A 23830-nucleotide genomic window follows, 5' to 3' on the forward strand; every position below is an offset into this window, starting at 1 on the left:
AAACATTTTTTTTCAAGAATATGTTCTATGCAAGACCACTAGTTGAAACAGGGCATTCTGATGAATGCGTTTGTGGAATAAGTGTTAATTCACTCGTTTTTAGCCATCTCCGGGAGCGGCCATTTCATCTTCTGTCGACTGAAAATGACATCACAATTGCTCACAACGACCAATCACGGCTCAGATTCACAAAACAGGTCAGCCGTAACGGGTCGTCGTTGTGATGCCATTTTCAGTCGACAGAAGTCAAAATGGCCGACCATCACTCAAATCATTTTAATAGTTTTAAATTAGGTACAAGCAAAATAATATTCAAGGAAATTGTGGGTTCCAAATGTGTTCGTGTGTGAAAGACACACCTGGAATGACATCAAGTCTAGGTCTGTATGCACCACTCTCGGCTTTTCTCTGTCCTATATCTCTTCCATTGCTGCGTGCTGCCCCCCGGTGGACACTTACGCATACAGCACAAGTATTACTGGACACTTTATTAGGTACTCTACCTGCAATACTTTTATTTTTTATTTTTTAATACAAAGGTCCTCGGTTGTTTGATCACCATGTGGCTAGGATACCTGTAGCCATCAAAACAGCCAGTTCAGTTCATTCTTGTCACTCTCCTGGTTAGACTGCATTCATATTTTTTAAACGATCTTAAAAAATACTTGTCAGTCATGTCGGCACGTCAAAATACAACCAAACACACTTGACTTCAGACATACATTCTAAACATGTACATTCACATACAAAACGTGATTAATACTGTCATAACGGGCAGTGATTCATTTTGTTGGTGTAAATCACGTTACTGAGGCAGATTTTACTTATAGCGAACTCTGCTGTCCAATGTTAATCTCGTACCTTTACTTCAATAACACGTTCATTCTCGTAGTAACACCTCTAATTCCTTTCAAACAAGTACAGCTACAAACAAAACGTGATTAATTGAACTTTTACTGAGTGTTGTTGTTTTTTGTACTGTACCTGTAAAACTGTTTGTCGCGTTGGCGGAAGTGTCAGTGCAGGTGGGAACTATTTGACTAATGGACCAGGCCGTATATGCCTTTTTTTTTAACACATTATATCGCATCTTTCCATATATATTTCATTATACAATATACAGATACAAAAAGGCATGATTAATATTATCATGCGATATGTTTTTGTCTTATAATCGTACCTGTGGAAATGTTATTCGCGTTGGAGAAATTTGCGGTGCTCAGAGGGAACTATTTGACTGCTACCCCAGGTCTTGATCTCATTTCTTCAAAACCGCAACCCATAACACCCTTTTATTTCACTATAACCACCTGAAATGCATTACGAATCTGTTATGTCCAGCCAAAAACACAGCGCTATAAATATGTTCATATTATGAGCATCCTACTGATGTCTTGTGAAAAAGGGAACTCTTTCACTGTTACACGCGGCCCTACATTTAAATGTTTCCCCCTCTATCCCAGAAAACAACCAAAACCATTCTAGTCGAATATTTGTTTCTTTTTCCAATAAATAAATATTTCTGTTAAAATTGCGCGATTATGACTTTATTACATTTTCCTTTGACCATCGGATAGACGGAGTCAATCAGGGAAAAGATAACAGGTATGGAAAATATTCTTTTAAAGGACAAACACATGTACTTGGATCGAGGTGACTTTGAATGGAGCTTGTCCAGTAACGTCAAACCCTTGAAGTAACGTTGACGTTACCATTACTGTTCAACACATTTGGCCCACAAACATATTTTGTGATAAAATTTCTCCCACATGTAAAATTACATTCCTCAACGTGTATTCGTCACATAGCCATGGAATTGTTGATCAGGTATTAAATAATTCAACTACAGCACATTTGACTTTACTGTAACTTGTTAATAGCCAGTCTGTCTGTCCATAATTCAACTGATAATCCAGTTGCGATAAATGGCATTATTAAATCAAATGTTATCAAACTAATCACAGTGGCAATTTGTGCACAGAATGACATCAGCTTCTCCCCACGGCCGAAGCGCAAAGACGACGACGGATGCCAGCGGCGACGCCGAAGACCCCGTGGAGCGAATGATCTCTCGCACGGGCTGCGCCGAGCTTCACGAGGCACTGCAGGACTGCATGGCCGAGCATCAGGACTGGCGAGCGTGCCAAAGCCACGTGGGCGCCTTCAAAAAATGCATGAGCGACCACCACAAGGCGCGGCAGGAGCACTTGAGCCAGCGGAGGCGGATGGCCAACAGCACGCCCACCTGAAAACACGCTCAAGGTGTCTTGATTTGCTAAAGCACAGCCTGGACATCATGACTGCGTAATCTGGACCAGATCTGGATTCACCTTCATCCGTATATAGTTTCTGACCCGACAAAAACAATAAAAAAAAATTAAAAACATGCATGGTATGTTAATCGAACACCCTTAGGTGTCATTGTGAGTGCGTATGTTTGTTTGTCTCTGTGTGCCCTGCGATTGGCTGGCAATCAGTTCAGGGTGTACCCCGCCTACTGCCCCAAGATAGCTGGGATGGGCTCCAGCACCCTCACGACCCTCGTGAGGATAGAGCGGTATCGATAATGGATGGATGTTCAGTGTAACAAAAACAAAAGTGTAGTCCGGATCAGATCACGATTCAGTTTGCTTTTATTCTCCATCATCTGACCCTGCAAACACAATCAAATCCAATTTGATGGTATCACTGTCGAAACATGTTCCGAGGTATAAGTGTGTAAACAGGATCTGAATCAAACTTGGTTTTGCACTTTAACCTGAAAAGAAAATTAAGACTTGATTCGAGTTAGGAATGCATGTTTGAATATTATGAGTGCAAGAAGCACACATTCAATCTGGATCATTAATGGATTTCACATCTTCTGAATAAGAACATTAAAATTTGACAGCAATCTGTCAGAACGTTTCCATGTAACAAACTTTCTTCAACAAATTGGAAGGAAATGCCGTAAATCTGTTCCCGCCTCCCAAACCGAGCCAACTAAAAAGTTTTGTGTAAAGACCACTCTACAATGTTGGACTTCATAAAAACATACAGTAATGCGATCATGAACTAAAATGGGACGAATCAAACAGTGTGTGCGCATCATGATCATTTGTTGCTACTTCTGGTGTGTGAGCACAAATACAAAGAAGACGGTTTGGAGAACTGCGCTAATATCCGTTGTTTTCCACTGAGGATAAAGAATATATGCCTGTAAATTATTGTTGTATTGTCTGTCCACGTTTTTGCAAATATCCATTGTTTAAAACGTTACCACTACCGCAGCATCGATGTGGGTTTGGTTTGCCTGTGAGTTAGCATTAAGCTAGCAGGCTGTCGAAAAGGCAAACAAATGTGGTTGTTTTAAATACACAACGTGTACTTCTCTTTTTGAGTGTTTGGTTTGACATACGCTTCCGCTGTGAGTGGCAACGGAACAATTCTTGTTTGCTTATCTGCCAAACTTCGACTGGCCGCCATCATCTCGGGCTTGCATCTTCCACTTTTGCCGGCGAGTCAAAGCAAAACGGGGCTAAAAAAGGGCGGAGCGGCGGCGGCGGCTCGTATGTGGGGACGGCGCGGCCCGCCGTCCTTCCCTAACGGAGCGCCGTCCATACTTTGACACGCTTGCCGCGCCGCGCGCTCCTGACGAGCCTGCCGAGCGAGTCTTTGATCTCCTGCGTCTGCAGCGTGTAGATGACGGGGTTGAGCACGGGCGGGAAGACGGAGGTGAGCGACAGGTTGACGATGCGGCCGTCGGGGTGGATGTTCTCCATCAGCGTGAAGGTGATGAGCAGCGGGATGAAGTAGATGGCCACCAGCGAGAGGTGGGCGGCGCAGGTGCGCAGGGCCTTGAGGCGCTCCTGGACGGCGGCCACCTTGGCCAGGGTGCAGCCGATGGCGGCGTAGCTGAGCAGGATGAAGGCCAGCGGCAGCCAGAAGATCGCCACCGGGTAGACGCAGCTCACCACGTAGTTGGGGTAGTGGCTGTTGCAGGCCAGCCGGTAGATCTGGCCGTGGTCGCAGAAGTAGCTGTTGATCACCACCGACCGGCAGAAGGACAGGCGGGTCAGCAGGCCCGTGGCCGCCGCCACCAGGGCCGCCACCAGCAGCCAGAAGCCCGAGATCAGCGAGAACATGAAGCGGTTAGTCATCCTCACCTGCGGGTGAAGCGGCGCCATTTCATTCGCTACTCTGGACCTTTCATTGTTGTGCTTGACGGCACCCAAATAGACCACGACATGCTGCTTCATTTACCGACCCTGCGAGGACACGCTATCCAAGTTGAAAATCGAGCTGGGGGATTTTTTCTCCCTCAAGAAATGAGCCCACCCCCCCAAAAAAAAAAAAAAAAAAAAACTGTGGGTGTGTGTTAGGACATGTGTGTGTGTTGGGTGCTCATGTAAATCATAGGGCTCGGCTTTTCAGTTAAGCTACCGGTAAGTCCTTGAAGTAATAGGAGAAGATGAAGCACCGTTTTCTGCTCCTCACCTGGTAGTGCAGCGGGAAAATGATGGCCACGAGCCTGTCGTAGGCCAGAGCCACCAAGTTGAAGGACTGCATGGACAAGCAGGTGTAGCAGAAGAACAGGAAAGCCAGGCAGCTGCGGAAGGGAATGCGGCGGTGGCCCAACAGGAACACATCCAGGAGTTTGGGCACCAGGGCCGAGCTCCCAAACAGGTCCACGAAGGCCAGGTTGAAGACGGCCACGTACTTGGGGGTGCGCAGCCGGCGGTCCAGGCAGATGACGGCCATCACGGCGCCGTTGGCCAGCACCGAAAGCACGTAGACCACGAACAGGAAGACGTAGTACAGCTTGATGTGAGGGACCCCCGACAGGCCGCTGATGATGAAGTACTCGGGGTGCACCATGGACACGTTCTCATCCTCGGCCGGATTGAACGGGTTCATGGTCCCGGACGTCGAGACCTACTGGATCTTGACTCCGGAGTGTGGCCAATAAGAAAGGACGCCAGAGCCTCGACTCCCCCCGTACAGACACACCCACTCGGCACACGAACAAATTTAGTTCAAAACAACAACGGGTTTTTAATCCCACAGGGAGGTCGACCTGCTGTAACCTTGGCAAAATTTTGACAACAAACTTGTTCAGGTGTCTCAACTAAAAAAGGAACTGTAACTGTCCCACAAGTTCTACAAAGCATATCCCACAACTCACAAGACCGACCGACCGATGCCTTTACAACGTGATTAATGTTCAATTGAAGTAGTTTGGGTCCAAGAATTGACCCTGGTGGTACACCATAATTAATGGCACATGGCTCTGATTTTGTACAAATTGCTTTCTATTAACAAGTATCTTTTTGTACATAGTTGTGCAAGTCCTCTTTCTCCCGTACGGATGTAATTTTGAAGCAGTCTTGTGTGATCAGTCATATTGAAAGTTTTCTTCTCTTTTTTTACGCATCAGCAAGAACAAAGTCTTTACATTTATTTAAATTCAAGTAGCAATCCAACAAACATATTCATATTCACAATATTATAGTTTTTAGGAAATTTTCTCACAAAGGAATGTTTCTTGTAATTCAATTGACTTAAAAAGTCGCCCGAGACAGCGCCTGGCCTGAGCCGCCACGGGACTTATTATTAGGACTTAATATGAATAATTAGCATTCCCACGGAGATTTGCGAGTGCACTGAGAGCTCTTTCTAATATTGTGACACGGACAAAGCAAAATATTGGACAAGAACCAGAAGAAACATCTGTCAATCAAAAGTGAAAAGGATTCGCCCTCGGATGGAGGGATCACGTCAGATGGTGTACCTAATAAAGTGGCCATCTAGTGACATTTTTAAAATTTTAGAGGACTACTATTATTATTCTCTCTGTGATGTTTTATCATTCAAAGTATGAAAATGTCCTAAGCAAACAAAATTCAATTAAATTACACTCGTGCAAAATTGCAAGCAACATATGTAAACAGATATTGATACCTCAGCTAAACATATTATCCGTTTTGATCCTTGAGGTTCTTTGCATGGATAAATACAATACAATTTTATTTATAGAGCGCATTTCACAACGGCTACAGCTGTAACAAAGCACTTTACATGCAAACAAAATAGCCATAATACAACAAAATATGAAATAATAAAATGAAATTATATTATTATGATTATTATTATATTTCTTTTTTGTTGTTTTTGTTAATTGGTAGATTAAATTATTGTAAATACTAAAAATACCTATTTTTTTATTTACTTTACTGAATAATTGATTGGTTGTAAAATGATGGTCAAAAATGTTCACATATTTGTACGGAATATTATAGTTTCAACAGTAATAGAAACACTTTTGAACTTGTGGTTATTGTTTAAAACAATAATCAGCGATTGCTACTTTTTTTTTTTTTTTTGACTTGATATGATAACAACAGTTAAAAAACAACATTTTGACAAAGGATGAAGCGAGTCCCTGAAGAAGACAAACAAACATGTCAGAGCTTCACTCCGGGGACGAACTTGTTTTTCCACCTGTGCTCCCTCCGGCTTCCACCATCTCACTAATTGATCCTCTGGTGACGCACACTCACAACTGGCACACTGTTGTTTGTTTTGTCTTGAAACATTCGCCCGTCATAGTTGAGTTGCAAACTTTCAGCTTGTACAGAAGAAACGCTTGCTTCTTTTTTTTTTTTTTTTTTTTTTAATCAAATGATATGAGCCATTTTCATATCATTTTCATATAGTTTGGTTAACAACAGTACAGACAAAACTGTTTTCCTCTTTCTTGATGCCAGTTTTGCTTTGTGTGTGTGTAAACATCTCCCGAGTCCTGTTTTCCAAAAGTTATCGATGATTTCAAATTTGAGGCCGTAACGCTAAAGACAATCAAGGGATAAATACGCTCATTTCATGGCATCCAATGCAAATGTTAGATGAACAACAAGATTTGTCCTTCTTCCCGACTACTCATTAAACCCGTTACACACTTGCGTGAATTATTCCTGAAGGTCTAGAGCTTGGACTCGCACCCAAAGTCCACATTCACTATTTGTTGACCATTTAGGCAACGAAGCCGCTTTATCGACAACGTGTGTTGTCCAAAGCGCTTAAACAAGCCTCATATTCACTTTTTGAAAATATATCGGAGCCTACCAAGACTGTATGCGTCCGACACGCTAAAGCAAACTACTGAAAGGTTTTCCTTTTTAGTTTGAAATAACGCACTCAAACATTCAGGATTCCCTCCAGACACAGAGACGTCTGTGTTAGTTTTCTTGCACTTCGATGAAAACCTTATAGAACTAAAAATATCATTTTCACTTTCAAATCATGAAACTTCTTTTGGGAGACGCAATGGTTAAATGACATTTTTGGCATTAAAAGTGTGAAATATATCGCTACAGAATTTTTTTTTTTTTCTTATAGACAATTATTAGCTTTTGAAATATTAACAACTGCCATGAATTCAAATACTGTAGTCACATCAGTCACAATGACTGATTTTCAAAAGGAAATCCAGTTCGTGTATGACTTTACCATTATTCATGAAATTGTATGAAAATGACCCATAGAGTTAAAGAAATGCTAACATTATGCTTCCAAAATGAGAGGCCAAACATCTATGCGGCTGTCTGCAGACTACGTTTGTCTGCTCCAAGTTCAACAATGTAGCATCCATAAACAATGCGAGGCTGCAGCCAATCAAAACACTAACGTCATGCTACGAACTCGAGCACCTCAACCCTAAAAACATCAGGATACTGTACTGGAGTCATTTTCAAGATATTACTTCCAAAAAAAGGAGCTTGTTGCAGTTACGTGTTTTGACCACAAGGTGGAAGCATAATCAAAGTTTACCAGCAGCATCTTCTCAAATCTCAAATGTTATGCTAAGCTAACAGCTCATTTTCGTCCTGTGTCTCGCTCACACGCATGCGCGCGTGCGTACACGCTCACAAGCGCGCACACACTTGCCCCTACTGTATTGTAATGTGACTACTAGTACTGTAATCCAACAGCATCTAGTTACTAGATTGAAATTTACTCACTGTAATAAGTTACTGTGACTTGTCTATAGTTGCTGTACTTCAAATCTAATATCAATCCTCAAAAACTGAATCTGAAATCCAGTTAATGTTCAGTATTGCTGTACAGTACGCAGTTACTGTACTAGTCTACTCTTACCGCAACTTCAAGCTGTTATTGTAGTACTCAGTTACTCTTACTACAGCCGCTCATTACTGTAATCAGACAGTTACTGCAACTAAAGTCGACTTTCTATACTCAAAACACTGTGGCGATAGTCCAGTTCTTGAAATGATCACTGTACAGTACTCAGTTGCACTTGTAAGTTACTCGTCTGCTCTCGCTGCACTCGGTGACTATAACTAGTCTAGTTACGATTACAGACTTTTGCAATTCTCAAATACTGTAATAACAATGCAGTGTAATTGCTGTCCACTACTTAGTTACGCTACTAGTCTAATCGCAGTACTCGATTGTAACTACTCACTGTAATCAGTTGTAATCCTTGAATGTAACTAGTCTAGTTACTTTGATCTATGTTGTACAAAAACTCAAGTTACTTTCAACTAGTCTAGCTTGCTTTAATCTGTTGCTGTAACCAGTCAGTAATACACAATAACTAACTAGCCTAGTTACTTCAATTTCATATTGCTGCACTCTCACGAAGTTGACAAGTGTACATTGTGTGTAATTACTACACGCAGTCGACACACTTTCGACAGCTCCTGGTAATCTTTCACAGGACACGCGCCGCACACAATTACGATGAGCTCGTGCCTAGCCGGCGCACAAAACCAACAAGTGCGGCTAGCAGGCCTTTAAATCTGAACTGAGATCAGCAATTCGTCACCATCGGAGTCACATGACACTTCAATAAGCTTTATTTCGTTTTACAGGCGTGTGTAGCTATTTACAACGGAAAATAATGATTTCCTGCACATGATTGATTGCGATAAACGATCATGTCGATTAACAGCGACAAACAAACAAACAAAAAAAACAATAAGCGCATATCAAAATGAATCTGTCAATCTATCAATCAATCGTGACGAGGCTGGAAGCAAACCACACACACTGTACACGAACTCGCATACCAATTCGTACATACAAACAGCATACATACATCCATACACTTCGCACATCATACATTGACTCGGACTACCACGTGTGCATGTTTGTTAATGTGCATGAACCAGAACATGCTTGTGTTGTGCAAAATGGACGTCATTAATTATTCATGATCATTCGAACACAAATAGGAATATTCCCGCTGAGACTGCAACAAATTCTTTTCATTTCATTGCGCGCACAAGCCCGCTGTGGAGCGTTCTGGTCAGCTTCCTCCTGGGTACAAGATGGCCACCAGCATGTGTGTGTTGGCATATTAGCGAAAAAACAAGGCATCGTCGCCATGGCAACCAGCTCACAGCCGGTTAGAGACTGTGTGTGTGTGTGTGTGTGTGTGTGTGTGAAGGCTTACAGTGTCGAGAAAGAAGGGGGGGGGGGGGGGATGTCAATCCGGTTTCGCGGTCCAATGTGGATCTGTTGTTGTAATGATATAGCGGAGGGCGGGGCGGGGTTGGGGGGGGGGGGGGGGGGGGCTGACCCAAGGCAGGGTGGAGGTGGTCCAGGCGTGAGGTTGGAGATGTTCAAGGGTTGCATTTATAGGATGACACAGCAGTTGCGCTCTCCGCTCTTCTCGCGGTTCCTCTGACCTGAGCACAAAAACACTCGTTGACATATCGGACATTTCACTCCTTGTGAGCGGTTGCGATGTCATTTTCACTCGACGGAAGACAAAAAGGCCGCCCCCAGAGATGGCTAAAAACGAGTGCATTTTGCTACTTAATTTATATTCCACAAACGCAAAATGAATCCGAAAGCCGTGTTTCAACTAGTGGGCCTGCTGGGAACATATTCTGTAAAAAAAATATGTTTGGGTTGACTTCTGCTTTAATGGGTTAACGTGCAGCAATGCACCTTTATAACCCGGGGCGCCCTACATGTGGAAATTAAAAAAAAAAAAAAAAAAAAAAACAGACCTGTTCGTTTAGACTGAACTGTATAAGCCTTAAAGTCAGAAAAATACAGTAACATGGTTTTTAATATGCAAATAAATGACTAATATGGCATTTTACATGGAAAAATACTTGTATAAATGATTACATACAATTGATCCTGTACATACAGCTGGCGTCGTCAATCTCTTTCCACTTGGGTGTGTTCATCTTCTGACAAATTAATTTATTGTGGGGGAATATGTGTTGGGCAGGGTTCAACAAATGTCATTTTGGAGATGCCAGCATCATTTCAATGAATCACTAAGCACGATTAATAAGCACATTAAAGCAACACTGTGCCATATGTGAGTTTTTGTTGATTATGGCGGCGCCATGTGGACAAAAGCGGTAGTGTTTTGGCAAAAATCAACCACATTTCCCATGCGTGCCAGCGTCGTGAAATCCTGAGCCGTCCTTACAGCGAAAGGAGGAAGTGAGTAGGCCGTAAAGGGACATTTGTATTTTCTTTTTTTGTGTGCCAGGGTTGCTTCCATCCTCCTCAAAGTTGCTTTGTGCAAGTAAAAACGATAGACCCCCCCCCCAGGGCATGAAGTCCCGTTCGACTACTGTACTTGTAAGTCAATGTGTCATCAAAAGAGTTGTGAAAACATTTTATTAAGGTCGATTTCTTGCCCAGTGCTGCTTTAAGCTACAAAGTGCAATCTTTTCTATGTAAATCAATGACGAATATGAACGTGTTGTGTGAATTTTGTTGCTGAATAAAAGACGGATGCGTTGTTGTTTACCTTGGGAGTTGGGCTCGGGCAGCGTCTCTCTGGCCACTAAGTGCATGACGGTGGTCTTGCCCACAGGAAGCTTCAAGCCTGCCACGCACGCACGCACAAGCAGGACAATGTTTGCATGGAAAAAATATATCAAACATTCTTGTGACCAAATCGTCTTTCAGGGGTAGACTAGTCCATTCCGAGGCAAAATTTCATGCTTATTGTTTTAAAATGGGCAAAGACTGCAATTCTGGGCAAAATGGACTCTTTGTGTTTTCAAGGTAAATGTGGAGGCAAATTGGAGTTTTTTCTTCTGGATTTTTGTGCACAAGATGTTTTAAAGGCAAAAAATATCGAACATTGCTGAGACAACTCCAGTAGTCCCTCGTTTAGAGACAAAAATGGTCAAAGTTGTTCTTTTTTTTTTTTTTGAGCAAATACATTACTTTGATGGTCAAATCCGGCAAACTCATCCAAAGATAACATGTCGAAGCAGCATTTAATGTCCACAAAAATGTTGCCGAACATGAAATTTAGTGCGTCAGGCTAACCGTGAGAAGAAAACTCTTTGTTGTCCATTGCATAAACAAATACTTTTTGGTGCAGATCGGGACATGTGTGAGAGAGGAAGCGTCTGCCCCGAAACCCAAAGTCAACTCCCGACGGCGTGTCCCCGCTCGCTCCCGCCCGCTTTTTCCCCCTCCACTTCCTGTCTGGCTCAAAGGATGCTTGTCATGAGCACTGAGCTTCCTCTGTTCTGATGCTCGGGGGGGGGGAGGGGGGGGGGGGACACACACGCACACATACACACAGCCATGAGCTTTCCAGCAACACTGCGTGTGCACGCATTTGTGTTTGTACGGGTCACGTGAGAGAACGCGTGTGCAAGTCTGTTTGCGAGGTTTTGAGCAAGTAAGAAAGTGTGAGAGTGTGTGCGCGCGCGCGCGCCCGCATGTACCTCCTAGCGTGACGTTGCCATGCAGGAAGCGTCCCTGGTAGATGAGCCTGAGGATGTTGGGACTGCTGACTTGCTCCTGCTCCCAGTCTGCAAATGTCAAACACGCACGGCATTTCTCCTCCTTCTGTTCTCTCTCCTTCATTTGTATGGCGCGAGACGCTCACCTCGCGCCACTTTGCAGCGGGCGGCATGCACAAGCAGCACATTTGCTCACAAAAAAAAAAAAAAACCCAAAAAAACCAAATGTCCTCACTTGCCGCGAAGACAATGGAAGGGCAAGAGTGACAAAAGGCGGCTCACCCATTGGCCAGTTGTCATAAACGTGCTTGGCGATGTCAGCCGCCGAGTCGTCGGGAGAGAAGAGGAATTCTTTGGTCTTCCCGCTGACCAGGATCAGTCGCAGGTTAATCTGAAAGGCGCACACGCACACGCCACGCCATCAACATCAACAGCTGCTGCAAGGAATTCCTTTTTGGCTGGCAAAACGGCATCTCTCTGGAATTTTGCAGAAGTGGATGTTGTATTTGGGTAAGAAAACGTTGTGATGAACTGGAGGGGCCACGGGATGGAGCTCTGGGGCACACCTGGGGTGAGTGGGTACGACTGGGAGGGGAATGATTCAAGATGCTAGTGTTAGCTTGAGTTAGCTCCCAAAAGCTTGGATTGTCTCCTATGAGCTAGTGATGTTGTGTTGGCTCCAATGAGGTACTGTTAGCTTAAAGTAGCTCGAATTCATTTGTGACTTAGGCTTTGTTAGCACCCATGAGCTAGTTAGCTTGTTAGTTCCCATAACCTAGTTGTGCTTGTGCTAGCTCTTATGAGCTAGTGTTGGTTTGTGTTAGCCCTATGTGCTAACATGACCTTATTTAAACACCTTCCAGCCAGCATTAGCTAGAGTAGCTTGGTAGCTTGTGCCGTCTGTCTGTGCCGCGTTAGCTCCTATGTTAGCTCCTTCCGCAAGCAAATGATGTTCCACAGGCATCACTCCTGCAGGGCGTCACGCATTCACGCGTGAAGGCAAACATGCAGCACGTGCAAGCGCGCCCTGGGGGGTTGTGGGGTGGGGCGCAATGGTGATGATGTCATTGCCCCCACTAGACTGTTGATGCAACCTAAGTATAAAACACAGGACTTTGACCCTGCTGCTCCTTTGTTGTGAGAGCGCGCATGTGTGTGTGCGCGCAACAACGTGACTGCTGCTCAGTGAGCTAAGGCTAATATTGATGTTTGCTCCTGGTAAATCCGGACGCGAGCCTGGGATCAATTTCGAGCGCACTTCCCGTACTCGACCGGACCTCGTCAACCATGAACCAAGAGATGGGCTGGCGGGATCGTCCCTGACCACTTCCTGTGGCGCGAGATGCTAATGACTTCTTGTTCTAGTGGGCTGGAGACACGCACTCCCAAGACACATTCTCTGTATGCATTGTAGTGCTTGTGTTTTTCCCCTTCAATAAAGATACGCAAACGACAACAATTTTCTTAACTTTCAGGGGAAAAAAAAAAAAAAAAAAACTCATTCATTTGAAGCCAACATTTGAAATGTTAGATAAATGTAACAAAAATTGCACTTGTCATGTTGGTCTTTTGAAGTCACACCAGCGGGTAAAAATGGACACACACGGACTTGACGAGAAGAAACGCCCGTTAAGTAAAAAAGGCATTCGGGGGGATTGGCGTGCACGTTAGGACACGGCCAACGAGGAATCTTTGAGGCTGATGGAGGTTCCCATCTTGGACAGAATATCATTCTCGGAAATAGTTAGTTAAAAAAAAAAAATAACATAGAATAACACAACTTCTGAATCACTAAATGGATGAGTGACCTCAGCCTAAAGCACACACAAAAAAGACCACTTAAATGTCTCTCACACACACACACACGACACTGAAAAGACTGACAACCCGCCCCCCCCCTCCCAAGACATATTGTACATGCACTCTCACAAATACAGACGCGCACGCGCACACGCCCACGCAGGTGCAGGTTGCCCTCCAGCTATGTCCAGACTCCACAAACCAAAAATGTGCCGTTATTGTGCCAGCAAAGGCTCAGAAATATGTTGGGGGAATCGCAAGCAGAACATCGGCCAAAGGGGAACGCCGCCTCCCTCCCAAAACAGATGTCCCCCCCCCCCCCCAAAAAAAGTCAAACATTCTTTGGAGCCGAGTGCCAACCTGCCAACCCTCACTCACACATCAACACGCGCCAAGACGGGCAAGTTGCTGGTTGTGCTGCTCCAAGACACGTCGGCAGCGTCGTCGCGAGCGAGTCAAGTCCTCGTTCAGAACTACGCGGCGCGTTGCGCAATCAATCAATGATTGTGTGAGGCGGACGTGGCCGACAACGTGTGGATTCGCACTCGCGCGTGACAGCACGCCGAGCCATGGGCGGGGTTAGCGCGATGTCATGATCATTGGGGGGGGGGGGGGGGCATGAAAACACACACGCACGAGCATTCATTGAGCCACTCAGGGCAGCTGGTGAAGTCACGCTCACGTCAGCTTCTTTTGAAGTCCGGCCAAAAAAATCGGAGACAAACAATTCCCTTCCACACGGCCACTTGAAAGAGCATCAAAGACACATAACTCCTTTCGCAGCACGGGTCTGAAACGTCAAACAAGCGCACCCCTCTTCGACAATGACTTACAACAACAAAGACGTGTGTGCAACTTGAGTTCCATCATCAAAGACACTCCTCATAACATGAGTTCAAAGAGCAAAAACCAGACTGCATTCACACCATGAGTCAAAAATTTCTAAGGCAACTCACACCCAAAAATGAATTCAAAGCGTCACTCCAGTCATACAACTTATGCTACAGCCTTTGATATTTGAGCGTCTTTAACCTGTGTCGCACAATGAGTTGCATGCGTTTGATTTTGCCCGCACGATGCAGGAAGGTGTGTCTTTGACGTTTTACGGGAGGAGCAGTGTCTTTTGACCTTTTAACTCGTGTGAGGACGGGAGTCGCGCGACCGCTTGCTACGGCGTCGCCGTGCCGCGTTGCGATTTCGCCCGACCGTTCCCGTCCAGCTTGTCGACTCAGGTTGAAGCCGGTCCTCGGGGAGAACAAGCGGGTCCATTATGCCGCCGGGATGTCGGGAGCACGCGCGGAGGGAGCCAAGTGGCCGGGCGGCTGCGACAAGCGCGCACGCGCTCGCAGCGGGTCCGCTCGCAGCTCAAGTGTCTAAAAATAGCTCGCAGGCATGGATTACGGCTAGAATCACAAGTCGTATTTCTGATCTGTTAAGTACAAGATGAATACTCAAAGGCGTTCATAGAAGGTTTGGCGTCACTGTGTTGCGTGCGCGCAAGACAAGACAACAGCGTTTGGACCAGCTGCTAGCAGGACGTGCTCTGTCTTCCTTGCTTTGACTTGTGTCTTTGATGTTTTGACTCATTGTACGGAGAGAGTGGTGTGTCTTTGATGTATTGAATCGATGCAAAGGGGATCTCGTTGATTTAACCCATGTGGCAAGGTGAGTCCTCTGACGTTTAAACACACAGTACAAAGAGAGTGGTGTGTCTTTGATGTTTTTGGTGCCTAAACAAAAGTTGGGGCAAACCACTGCAAATCCTTCACAATGTGTTTTAAAGAAACGGGAGTTAAAACAGACATGCAAATCCTTCGCAACATGTTCAAGCGTAAAAGCAGGACACTCGACTTCCTTTAAAACATCAAAGACATGCAAAACCCTATAAACAAAAACGCACAAGCCTCGTTCGGTGACGAGTCTACGTGACATCACAGTTGAAGCGTTCACGCAATTTTAGTGAAATGGGCGTTGAACTTGGCAATGCGCCCATCTTTTTTTTTCCCAAAACTTTGAATGGAAACGCACTTTAAGAAAAATGAAAAAAAAATGGGGGTGGGGGGGTTGAGGTCAATTGTAGGATATGGAAGTTAAACTTGTTTTCTCAAAGACAAACAATGTCTCAATTCATGATTTTTGCATTTCATTTTTGTCAAGAAAAACGTTTTCAGGAAATAATCTTAATCATACACGAAGTAAGTTGTATTTTTTGCCTCTGTCCTGAAAAACACCCATATATTTTATATACCGTTTTTTTATTTTTATTTTAATGGATATATCGTGAGAATAAGTGGTTCGGATAATGAATCAATCTTTGTATGACCAAAAAAAATTATGGGACAAGTTAAACTTATATTTAACAAAAAGTTCACTATTAGCAGAAAACGTATTTATTTATTTTTACAAAAACTGTACGTAAAGTACTTTCGACACCACCAAATCCACACACACCACACTTTTGAGAATCTCTGGTTTTGAGGATGTACTCTTTTTTTTTTTCTGGGGGGTGTTTAAGGCTCACCATATCTTCTGGCGTGCTGGGTGTCATCTTGCAGGTCGTTCAAACCCAAATCTCCAACTTCGGGTAGCTGCCAATTCCTGACAATGTCGGCCAGCGAATGTTTTTATTTATGTTCAGTTCTTTTTCAGTTTTTTTTTTTATGGGATTAAAGGGGGGGGGGCAAATCTTAGGTTGTCCGACTCTCAGGCAGGACCTGCACACCGAGCCAGCCACACTCGGTCCGTCCAGATCAGTCCACGTTGGTCCAGGTTCGTCCTCTACTGCGCCGACATGTCCGCTAACTAGCTCGGAAGGCAACCTCCGACAACATCTCCACCACCGATCAGAGTCCGCTCTCGAGGCAACCTTCTTCGGACGGCGTCGCCGCCGTCGTCCTAGTGGTCAACCCCCGAAACTCAAACACGGCTCGGCCGCAAGCAGGAAGACGACAGCGACGAAGGACGGAAGGAGGAGAAAGCTACGCCATGCGAAAGGGGAACCAGCAAAAGCACATTCTTTCAGTCGCTCGTTCGCCGATGAAAAAGTCAAACGACGTGTGAGGATTTGTGAAAAAGATGACAAAAGAACGTAAAAATCGAACAAAAAAGGTGTTCGGCGTTTTACGGCTCGCTCGTCGGCGTCGTCACAGTCTGAGCGGCGACGTCACCGACTGCCTGGACTGGGCACACACTTGATTGGCGTGTTAGCTTGTTAGCTGTCAAACATTGTCTCGAAGATACGATGTACATCCTGTTTGGCTTTTCAAAATGAAGTTTTGTTTTTCTTTTATTTTTTCTCCCTGCTCTAGTTTTCTACATTTACGGGTTCAAACTGTTTAATGGTGTCCAGAGTGAGCTGACAAATTGGGTTTGGTAGTGCAGAAGATATTTGTAGTGTAATGTTAATTAAAACGATTATTATGCATTTATTTTATTTTTGAAGTGAAGGCTGCTCTGCTTTCTGGTGGGTGATTTCTCGCTCGGCTCTTGACTCTCTTCTTCACCACTAAATTCCTTCACTTTGCGACTGATACACCTTGTCCACTAGATGTCGCCCAATGGCCACCAATGATTATGACGAGGGCTGCTGCTGGCCATCAAATTAGTAACAAAAAAAACTAGTCAAAAAAGCTACATTTTACTAAATCATGGCACAATTCGTTGGATGAGTGGACAAAGCTGGTTTAATCATCAAATTATAGAATTACTTTTATTTATATATATAGTACAAAAAAGTTTCATCTTTTTTTTTAAATTAAATTGTAACTTTTAAGTTTCTTTTAGTTTGCATGTGATTTCATTTATATTGCCCACAAACTTTTTACCTTCTTTTCACTGTCAATCTGCCACATTGTTTTCGCACACACATTACACCAATGAAAACACATATTAAAAAAATGTTTATTGACATCAGAAGCAATTTAAATTTTAACAATAAACCACTTTTTTTTTTCAATTTCTTCGTGTTGCTATGACAGTGGTACGTAAAGATCAGTAAAAGTGATACGTCAACGGCGATAAACTGAAAACACAGAAAAAACGGGAACACTCAGATCTAACGTTGTCTTTTTTTTTTTTTTATGTGCTGTGCACGTCTAGCTAGGCTAAATACTGTAAGCCCCCAATCCCCCGGACGAGGATTTAGAGGAGAAAGAAGACCAAGAGGACAGGGACACCAGACGTGTGTAGTGTTAACTATACAAAAAGGAGAAACAAACTGTACAGCATAAAAACAAGTGATATACACAGCCTTTTCCTGCTTTTTTTTTTTTTTTTTTAAGCCCGGCCCCAACCCTTCGCCCCTCAGATGCAACTAATGGATCTGCTTTTGTAAGTGAAGTGTGTACAAGGGGCGTCTTAAATGCTTTACAAAAAAACATCACCGCCAACGCCGCCCACCCGGACAACTACTCGTCGTCCTCGTCATCATCCTCGTCATCTTCGTCGTCATCCTCTTCCTCATCATCGTCGTCATCGTCGTCGTCCTTCTCCACCTTGGCCGCCGCTTTGGCTGCCGGGGCCCCGCTGCCCACCTTGCCCTTGGCGCGGTACGCCGCCACGTCCTAAAACACGTAACATAACACGCTCAAGTAAGGATGAGTCACCAATTATGTTTAGCCGTTTGTTCCTCTTTATTTGGCAGGAAGATTTGTAGTCGTCTATTTTGGGGAGATTAAAAACAAATGTTAATATTTTCAGAATTTTTGGGGGGGAGAGGTAGGAAGTAAATTTTCAGGGATCTTAAGAGGGGAAAAAAAACGTTCTTAAAAAGTCTTCAGCATATCCCTCTTTTTACTTTAAACAGTTGTAGATTCTGGGAGAAAAAAAGGCATTTTCAAGGTTTGTGTTTTTGTGGAAACATTTGTAGTTTGGGGAATTTCTGTGTGAGAAAGTCCTACCTTTTGTCAAGGATGTTTGGTATTATTTTTAAGAAAAAAATTGCCGATTTTCAAGTGATGCTTTTATTTTAAATCTAATTTTTTAAAATGTCTTAACATTTCTTTCAATAAATGTTTGCATTCTTTCAGATATCTTTTTAATAACTTTACCAGAATAGATCTTGATGTTTAACAAAAAAAAAAAAAAAAAAAAGAAAACATTAAATTATCCAGAGTCAACATTTACAATAGTTTTCCCCTAGAAAAAATGGTTTAATTTTAGCGGACTGTGTCTCAATTTGTGGCGTGGGGGGTAAAAAATAAAATAAAATAAAAAGTGAGATTCTATCCATCGAAAAAATTTCCTACGTTATTAAAAGTCTTTTTTTTTTTAACATCGATCATCTATTTTTTATAGATAAACATTTTAATAATTAAATTTTCCAGACAAAAGGATTAGACAGCTCAGTGATAGAATGTATTTTTTTTTTTTTAAATAATATTAAAATGTTCTACTTTTTTATGAAAAACATTTTCACGTTTTACAAAGACAAAAAAGGTTAAGATTTTCAGGGGAAATATTTTGGAGAATGTCTTATCTTATTAAAATGTTTTAAAAAGTAGCGGTAAGAGGAAATGTCTTTTTAAAGAAAAATCTATTTTTCATTTTTAAAAGCCTTTTTATATAAAAGCACTTCAAGTTTTTTTTTTTTTTAGAATAACGGTTTTCAAAGGAAATGTAACAAAAACAATTAAAACTGAGAAGGTGATCGCACAAGTATGCACACAGTCTTCACTCATGTGCCTGTGATTAGAATTCACCATTCACATCCAACGCGTGTTAAATTGGAGTCAGCAGCACACAACCTACCTACCACCACTTCACCCCAAATAAACTTCAAATGGTTTCTAGTGGGATTTTCCTGACATTTCATTTCGAGAAAAGAAAAACAACCATGAGATATTTTCGGGACCTGGGTGCGATCTCACCTTCTCGTACTTCTCCTTCAGCTTGGCCGCCTTCTTCTCGAAGGGCTGCTTGTTCTCGGCCGAGGTTCCGTTCCACATCTCGCCCAGCTTCTTGGCCACGTCGCCGATGGTCAGTCCCGGAGTCTCGCCCTTCACCTTGGGACGGTACTCGGAGCAGAAGATGAAGAAGGCGGAGCTGCAAGAAAACCGGTTGGCTCGCTCATTTGTTTTAAAGTGTCTCCTCGGTCTCGAGGGGCGGCCGTCATACTTACGGGGGCCTCTTGGGGGCATTGGGGTCCTTGAACTTCTTCTTCTTTCCTCCGCGGGCCGGCACGTAGTTCATCATCTCCCGCTCGTAACGAGCCTTGTCCTGCTTGGCCAGGTCCTCAAACTTGCCCTTCTCCTTGGCCGACATCGTCTGCCATGTGGGAGGCAGAGAGTAATCCCTTGGTAAACCCACTTTAACCAACCACTGCTTTTATCCTCAGAGTCAAATCGACCCGAGCAATATTTATATAGTTCATGTTTTGTACGGATGAAATAAGCTTAGGTGGCGGTTACTTTGTTGATGACCTAAACTAGCTAAGTACGTTCCTTGGTTTCTACAGACCTACATTAGATGACCTGAACAACTTACAATTCTCAGCAATAGGAGCGCTTGAGTCAAACTGACCTAAACAAATTTAGTAAGTAGTCAAGTTTTGAGTGATGGTTACTTTGTTGACCAAGTAGGCCGAAATATATTGTTTGATATTTATTTTGAAACCAAATTAAAAAAAAAGAGCAACTCATACCTGTCCTCTAATTTGTGTAAAGGTCATTCAAGTTGAAAATTCCATTCATTTAGGGACATTAAACATTGGGTCAAACAAACTTGCATTTCATTTCATATCAATGGAGTCAATTTGACACAAGCATTTTGAACCCACGGCAACTTATTCTCAACAAACTGTTTTTAAGTAAACTTTGTGAAAACAAACCACGCTAAATATATTTGTTGTGTACAGCCCTGGGTCAAAATGACCAATTTGATAAATATGGAGCAGGGGAGAAAAGGTCAGTCATTCTGCGAGCGCGCTGGCGTCAAATTGACCCGGTGTCTTGATCGCTCCAGTACCTTCCATCTCTCGGAGCACTTCTTGGAGAACTCGGCAAAGTTGACCGAAGCGTCGGGATGCTTCTTCTTGTGCTCCTCCCGACAGGTCTGCACGAAGTAGGCGTAGGAGGACATCTTGCCCCTGGGCTTTGACGGATCTTTCCTCATCCTGGCGTGGGAAAACACCTGAAGCCAAACACTAAATCTGCAATCCGAAAATGTCAATTAGAAGTGGGGCGAATACTGACGAAAATGGACTTTTACAATGATCGCTTATGGTGTGGGAAAGTTGGTGCGGAGCTCAAAAGCAAATGTAAATATGCATTCATTAATGACGACTACGTGTTCAAAGCCTGCACACATAAACACACTTTGTGATGCTGACAACTTCTTTGCGTTGACGTGAGAAGCTACGATCAAAAAACACGAACAAATGCGGCTCCGGGTATTGCGAACATCACACACAAAAAAGGACACAAATCACACATAAAAGGGCTGTATTTATTACAGAACACTTTATGAATGCCTTGTCCCACCAACTCCTCTTCGTCTCGTCGAAAGTTAAAAAAAAAAAAAAAAAAAAAAAAGACCCCCCCCCCAAAAAAAATATATTAAAATGTATTTTTTATTCGTTGAAATGCCGCCGTAAAAAGCGGAAGAAAGTTGCGAGAAATGAGGAGGAGGAGGAGTGGCCGGCGAGTTTGGTGGTCATGGCGCTCGTGCTGCTCGGAAAAGGAGGTCACACAACAACGACGATGACGGCGATATTTCTTCTTCCATTTTGTGAGAATGGCCTCGCGATGAAAGAAAGTGCCCCTCAAATGTCTCCTTCCGGCCCGCCACGAGCTCTGGGGGTCCCGCCGAAAGCTCCGGCGGGCTGCCCGCTGTCCTCCCGGTGCTCTTCCATAGCTCGCAGCCTCCTGCATTGGCTTGCATTGGCTTGCTTGCATTTGAACGGCTGCTAATGGCCGCTGAGCTCTCGTCTTCATGGAGGGAATATGGCTCCCTTCTCTTTGTGTCAGTGGCAGCGCGGGCAGCCCGAGCCGCTCGACTTGCCTCGAACGCTCGCAGCGCGGGCCCGCCACGCCGCACGGAGCCCCGGGAAGCGCCGTTGGCACCGCGAGGGTCCCGTCTAGCGTTCGCCGCCGTTGGGCGGCTCGCTTGCGGGCTCCGCGAGCGAGAAAAGCCGTTCGGAAAAAGTTGCTCGTCGCCGTTGTGTGCGACGCTCGCCTTGTTTCCAATGCGAATACAGTCAGCCATTACAGTAAAGCGCAGCTTGCACTGAGCCTCGTCCTTTTTCTTTTTTTTTTTTTTAAACACCATTTTGAAGGCCCAACGAGTCGACAAACACACAAGCAGGTGTCGTTTTCACGGCTTTCTTTCTTTTCCTCCACTTTTCCTCCATTTTCGTCATGTTTTTATGCCGTGACTTGCGGCACTGGGGAAACGTTAACGGCGAATCTGCTACCATTGTCGCCACTGACCAGACGTTCTTTCCGGATTTTTGGATGCGATAACCGCAAGACACACAGACTCCATTTTGTACACACGACACCAGAAAAAATGTCAAAATTTTTCGCCTTGCTCAAATCGGCGGTTAACCGTCGACTTTGCCCGACGCGAATATTTGTATTTGTTCACAATTACCACCGCGTCTGGTCCCCGCTACTCTTTAACCTTCGCTGCCTGTATTTCTCGTCTGTTTTTCTGCTATTCGGACACGACAATACGTCAAGTAACACTCAAAGGCGTGTGGCTGGCGAGCTATTTTCAATTGTTGCGCTCGTCGTGGTGTTTAAAGCCTCGAAAATTGCAGCCGTGTGCGGTACTTACCGAACGACTGTGACTGGCTTCTCAATGCTGGGCAATGGCTGTTGTGTATGAGTAGATACGCAGTGTCTTCACTCCTCCGATCTCTAACATTACTCTCGACGGAGCTCGCACGCCATTGGTCGGCGTGCGGCCTGGCGCTCCGCTGATTGGCCGCGGCCTTTTCATTGTCCTAATAGAAGACGCGTGGCCATTGGTGGGCGCCGCTCGTACGTCACGGAGCTTTCCGGGGGCGCGTGGATATGAAAATATTTGTGTGGGAACCGAGCACGCCGGAGCTGCTCTCACTGGTGCTGCTGTGTGCTCAATGTGAGGCTTTGCCCGACTCTTCAATGCGCCGTGGCCGAGTGGGAGAGGCGAGGCGAGACTGCCGGGAGCGGAGCCCACCGTGGAGTCGCACTCGTGTCACCGAGACCCCCGCGAGCGTCTGTTCCTTCCACAAAAGAGCACAGGTGGCTAAAGTACTCACATTCTGTACTTGAGTACAAATACAGACACTTGTGTGAAAAAAGGGGAATAAGACTCAGGCAAATGCAGAAGTACCCAAACAACCCTTGCGCGTTATGAAAAGTAAAAAGTACACAGCTTGAGATTTACTTAAGTTCTCAAATAAAAAATAGCTTTTACTGTCAATTACTGTGCAGTAAACAGCAAGCAGGGGTTGGCAACATTTTTAAAGTGAGAGCAACTTCTTGGGTATTGATTAATTGACACATACTTTTGAAATAACAAATCTACTCAAATGACCTTTTAATTACATGATTAATATTAATGATATTCGTGATGATAAAGCCACTGATCACGTTAATGATTTATCACAGTAATTACCAATAGTGATTTGGGGAACAGATCACTATTAATAAGTAATAAGCATTTCCACAATATTTCTAGGATATCACAATTTCTCATAACTGGTTAGCTATTTGTAGAACAGGGCCATGGGTCCCTTGTCGGCGATCCCTGGTTCATAACACTAGTAAGACAAATGATAATCATTGACATCATGAAATAATATGAATAACAATAATAATGAGTAATTGACAGTAATGGGCAGCACGTCGAAAACCCTTATTGGACCAAGTTCAATTTGGCCGCATAGTCAAAAAAAATAAAAATAAAAAAAATAAAAAATATATATATATATATATATATATATATATATATATATATATATATATATATACACACACACACACATTTAAAAAGAGGAAAATTCAAACTTTAATTCAAGTATTTATTCAGTGGAGGGGGGGAATCCAAATTAAGAAATCATTTGTTGCCATCAAATCCAGAGTAGCAGCCCCGGGCGTGACTACTTTGCACAAGCCCCTTTTGGCAGCACAACATTATGGATGGGAATCTTCCACCTTTCCTCTCTGCACAATCCCTTGAAGTCACCCTTATCAAACCCGTGGATCCCACCATTCGCCCAAAGTCAGCTGGGATATGTTCCAGTTCACCCACAACCCTAATTGAGGATAAGTGTCATAGAAAATGGATGTAATGAATTAGGTAAAAAT

The 23830-nt window shown here is 43.8% G+C and overlaps 5 protein-coding genes across 6 annotated transcripts in view; 1 reads left to right on the forward strand and 4 right to left on the reverse strand.

Annotated features, from left to right (window-relative positions):
- LOC147133716 (replication protein A 70 kDa DNA-binding subunit-like) overlaps nt 1–1023 on the reverse strand; it is a 34826-nt gene extending 33803 nt beyond the window's left edge. The window contains exon 1 of the mRNA XM_086013321.1: nt 985–1023. The gene's annotated coding sequence lies outside the window, so the exon portion shown is untranslated. The remainder of the gene's footprint in view (nt 1–984) is intronic.
- Nucleotides 60–2406, forward strand: coa4 (cytochrome c oxidase assembly factor 4 homolog). 2 transcript variants are annotated; one of them, XM_086013329.1, is made up of 2 exons: nt 60–380; nt 1982–2406. In XM_086013329.1, exon 2 carries the CDS (start codon nt 1983–1985, stop codon nt 2247–2249), a length of 267 nt encoding a protein of 88 aa, XP_085869455.1. In that variant the 5' UTR covers nt 60–380; nt 1982; the 3' UTR covers nt 2250–2406. The 2 variants fall into 2 exon arrangements, with proteins under 2 accessions (XP_085869455.1, XP_085869454.1); XM_086013328.1 differs by lacking the exon at nt 60–380 and adding an exon at nt 399–1605.
- Nucleotides 2407–2610: 204 nt separating this feature from the next.
- Nucleotides 2611–8687, reverse strand: LOC147133721 (olfactory receptor 1E16-like). The gene is made up of 2 exons (XM_086013325.1): nt 4477–8687; nt 2611–4145 (listed from the first exon to the last, which is right to left on the reverse strand). The coding sequence occupies exons 1-2, from the start codon at nt 4894–4896 to the stop codon at nt 3582–3584; spliced, it is 984 nt and encodes a 327-aa protein (XP_085869451.1). The 5' UTR covers nt 4897–8687; the 3' UTR covers nt 2611–3581.
- Nucleotides 8688–8842: 155 nt separating this feature from the next.
- On the reverse strand, nt 8843–16747 carry ubl3a (ubiquitin-like 3a). The gene is made up of 5 exons (XM_086013327.1): nt 16060–16747; nt 12021–12129; nt 11721–11807; nt 10784–10861; nt 8843–9692 (listed from the first exon to the last, which is right to left on the reverse strand). Exons 1-5 carry the CDS (start codon nt 16084–16086, stop codon nt 9640–9642), a joined length of 354 nt encoding a protein of 117 aa, XP_085869453.1. The 5' UTR covers nt 16087–16747; the 3' UTR covers nt 8843–9639.
- A 677-nt stretch (nt 16748–17424) lies between these two features.
- On the reverse strand, nt 17425–22451 carry hmgb1a (high mobility group box 1a). The gene is made up of 5 exons (XM_086012649.1): nt 22314–22451; nt 20502–20685; nt 19657–19802; nt 19406–19580; nt 17425–18100 (listed from the first exon to the last, which is right to left on the reverse strand). Exons 2-5 carry the CDS (start codon nt 20646–20648, stop codon nt 17945–17947), a joined length of 624 nt encoding a protein of 207 aa, XP_085868775.1. The 5' UTR covers nt 20649–20685; nt 22314–22451; the 3' UTR covers nt 17425–17944.
- Nucleotides 22452–23830: the final 1379 nt, after the last annotated feature.

This window comes from Filicampus tigris, chromosome 17 (assembly GCF_054856515.1).
Source record: "Filicampus tigris isolate MCC_2025a chromosome 17, RoL_Ftig_1.0, whole genome shotgun sequence".
NCBI lineage: Eukaryota > Metazoa > Chordata > Actinopteri > Syngnathiformes > Syngnathidae > Filicampus > Filicampus tigris.

Coding starts and splice junctions, on each gene's coding strand:
- hmgb1a (XM_086012649.1), bottom strand. CDS start 20,648: ATGAGGAAAGATCCGTCAAAGCCCAGGGGCAAGATGTCCTCCTACGCC. Junction 19,803..20,501: donor AGTGCTCCGAGAGATGGAAG/GTACTGGAGCGA, acceptor CCCACATGGCAG/ACGATGTCGGCCAAGGAGAA. Junction 19,581..19,656: donor AATGCCCCCAAGAGGCCCCC/GTAAGTATGACG, acceptor GTTTTCTTGCAG/CTCCGCCTTCTTCATCTTCT.
- LOC147133721 (XM_086013325.1), bottom strand. CDS start 4,896: ATGAACCCGTTCAATCCGGCCGAGGATGAGAACGTGTCCATGGTGCAC. Junction 4,146..4,476: donor TTTTCCCGCTGCACTACCAG/GTGAGGAGCAGA, acceptor CTTCACCCGCAG/GTGAGGATGACTAACCGCTT.
- ubl3a (XM_086013327.1), bottom strand. CDS start 16,086: ATGACACCCAGCACGCCAGAAGATATG. Junction 12,130..16,059: donor CCAGCACGCCAGAAGATATG/GTGAGCCTTAAA, acceptor TGCGCCTTTCAG/ATTAACCTGCGACTGATCCT. Junction 10,862..11,720: donor TGGCAACGTCACGCTAGGAG/GTACATGCGGGC, acceptor CGTGCGTGGCAG/GCTTGAAGCTTCCTGTGGGC.
- coa4 (XM_086013329.1), top strand. CDS start 1,983: ATGACATCAGCTTCTCCCCACGGCCGAAGCGCAAAGACGACGACGGAT.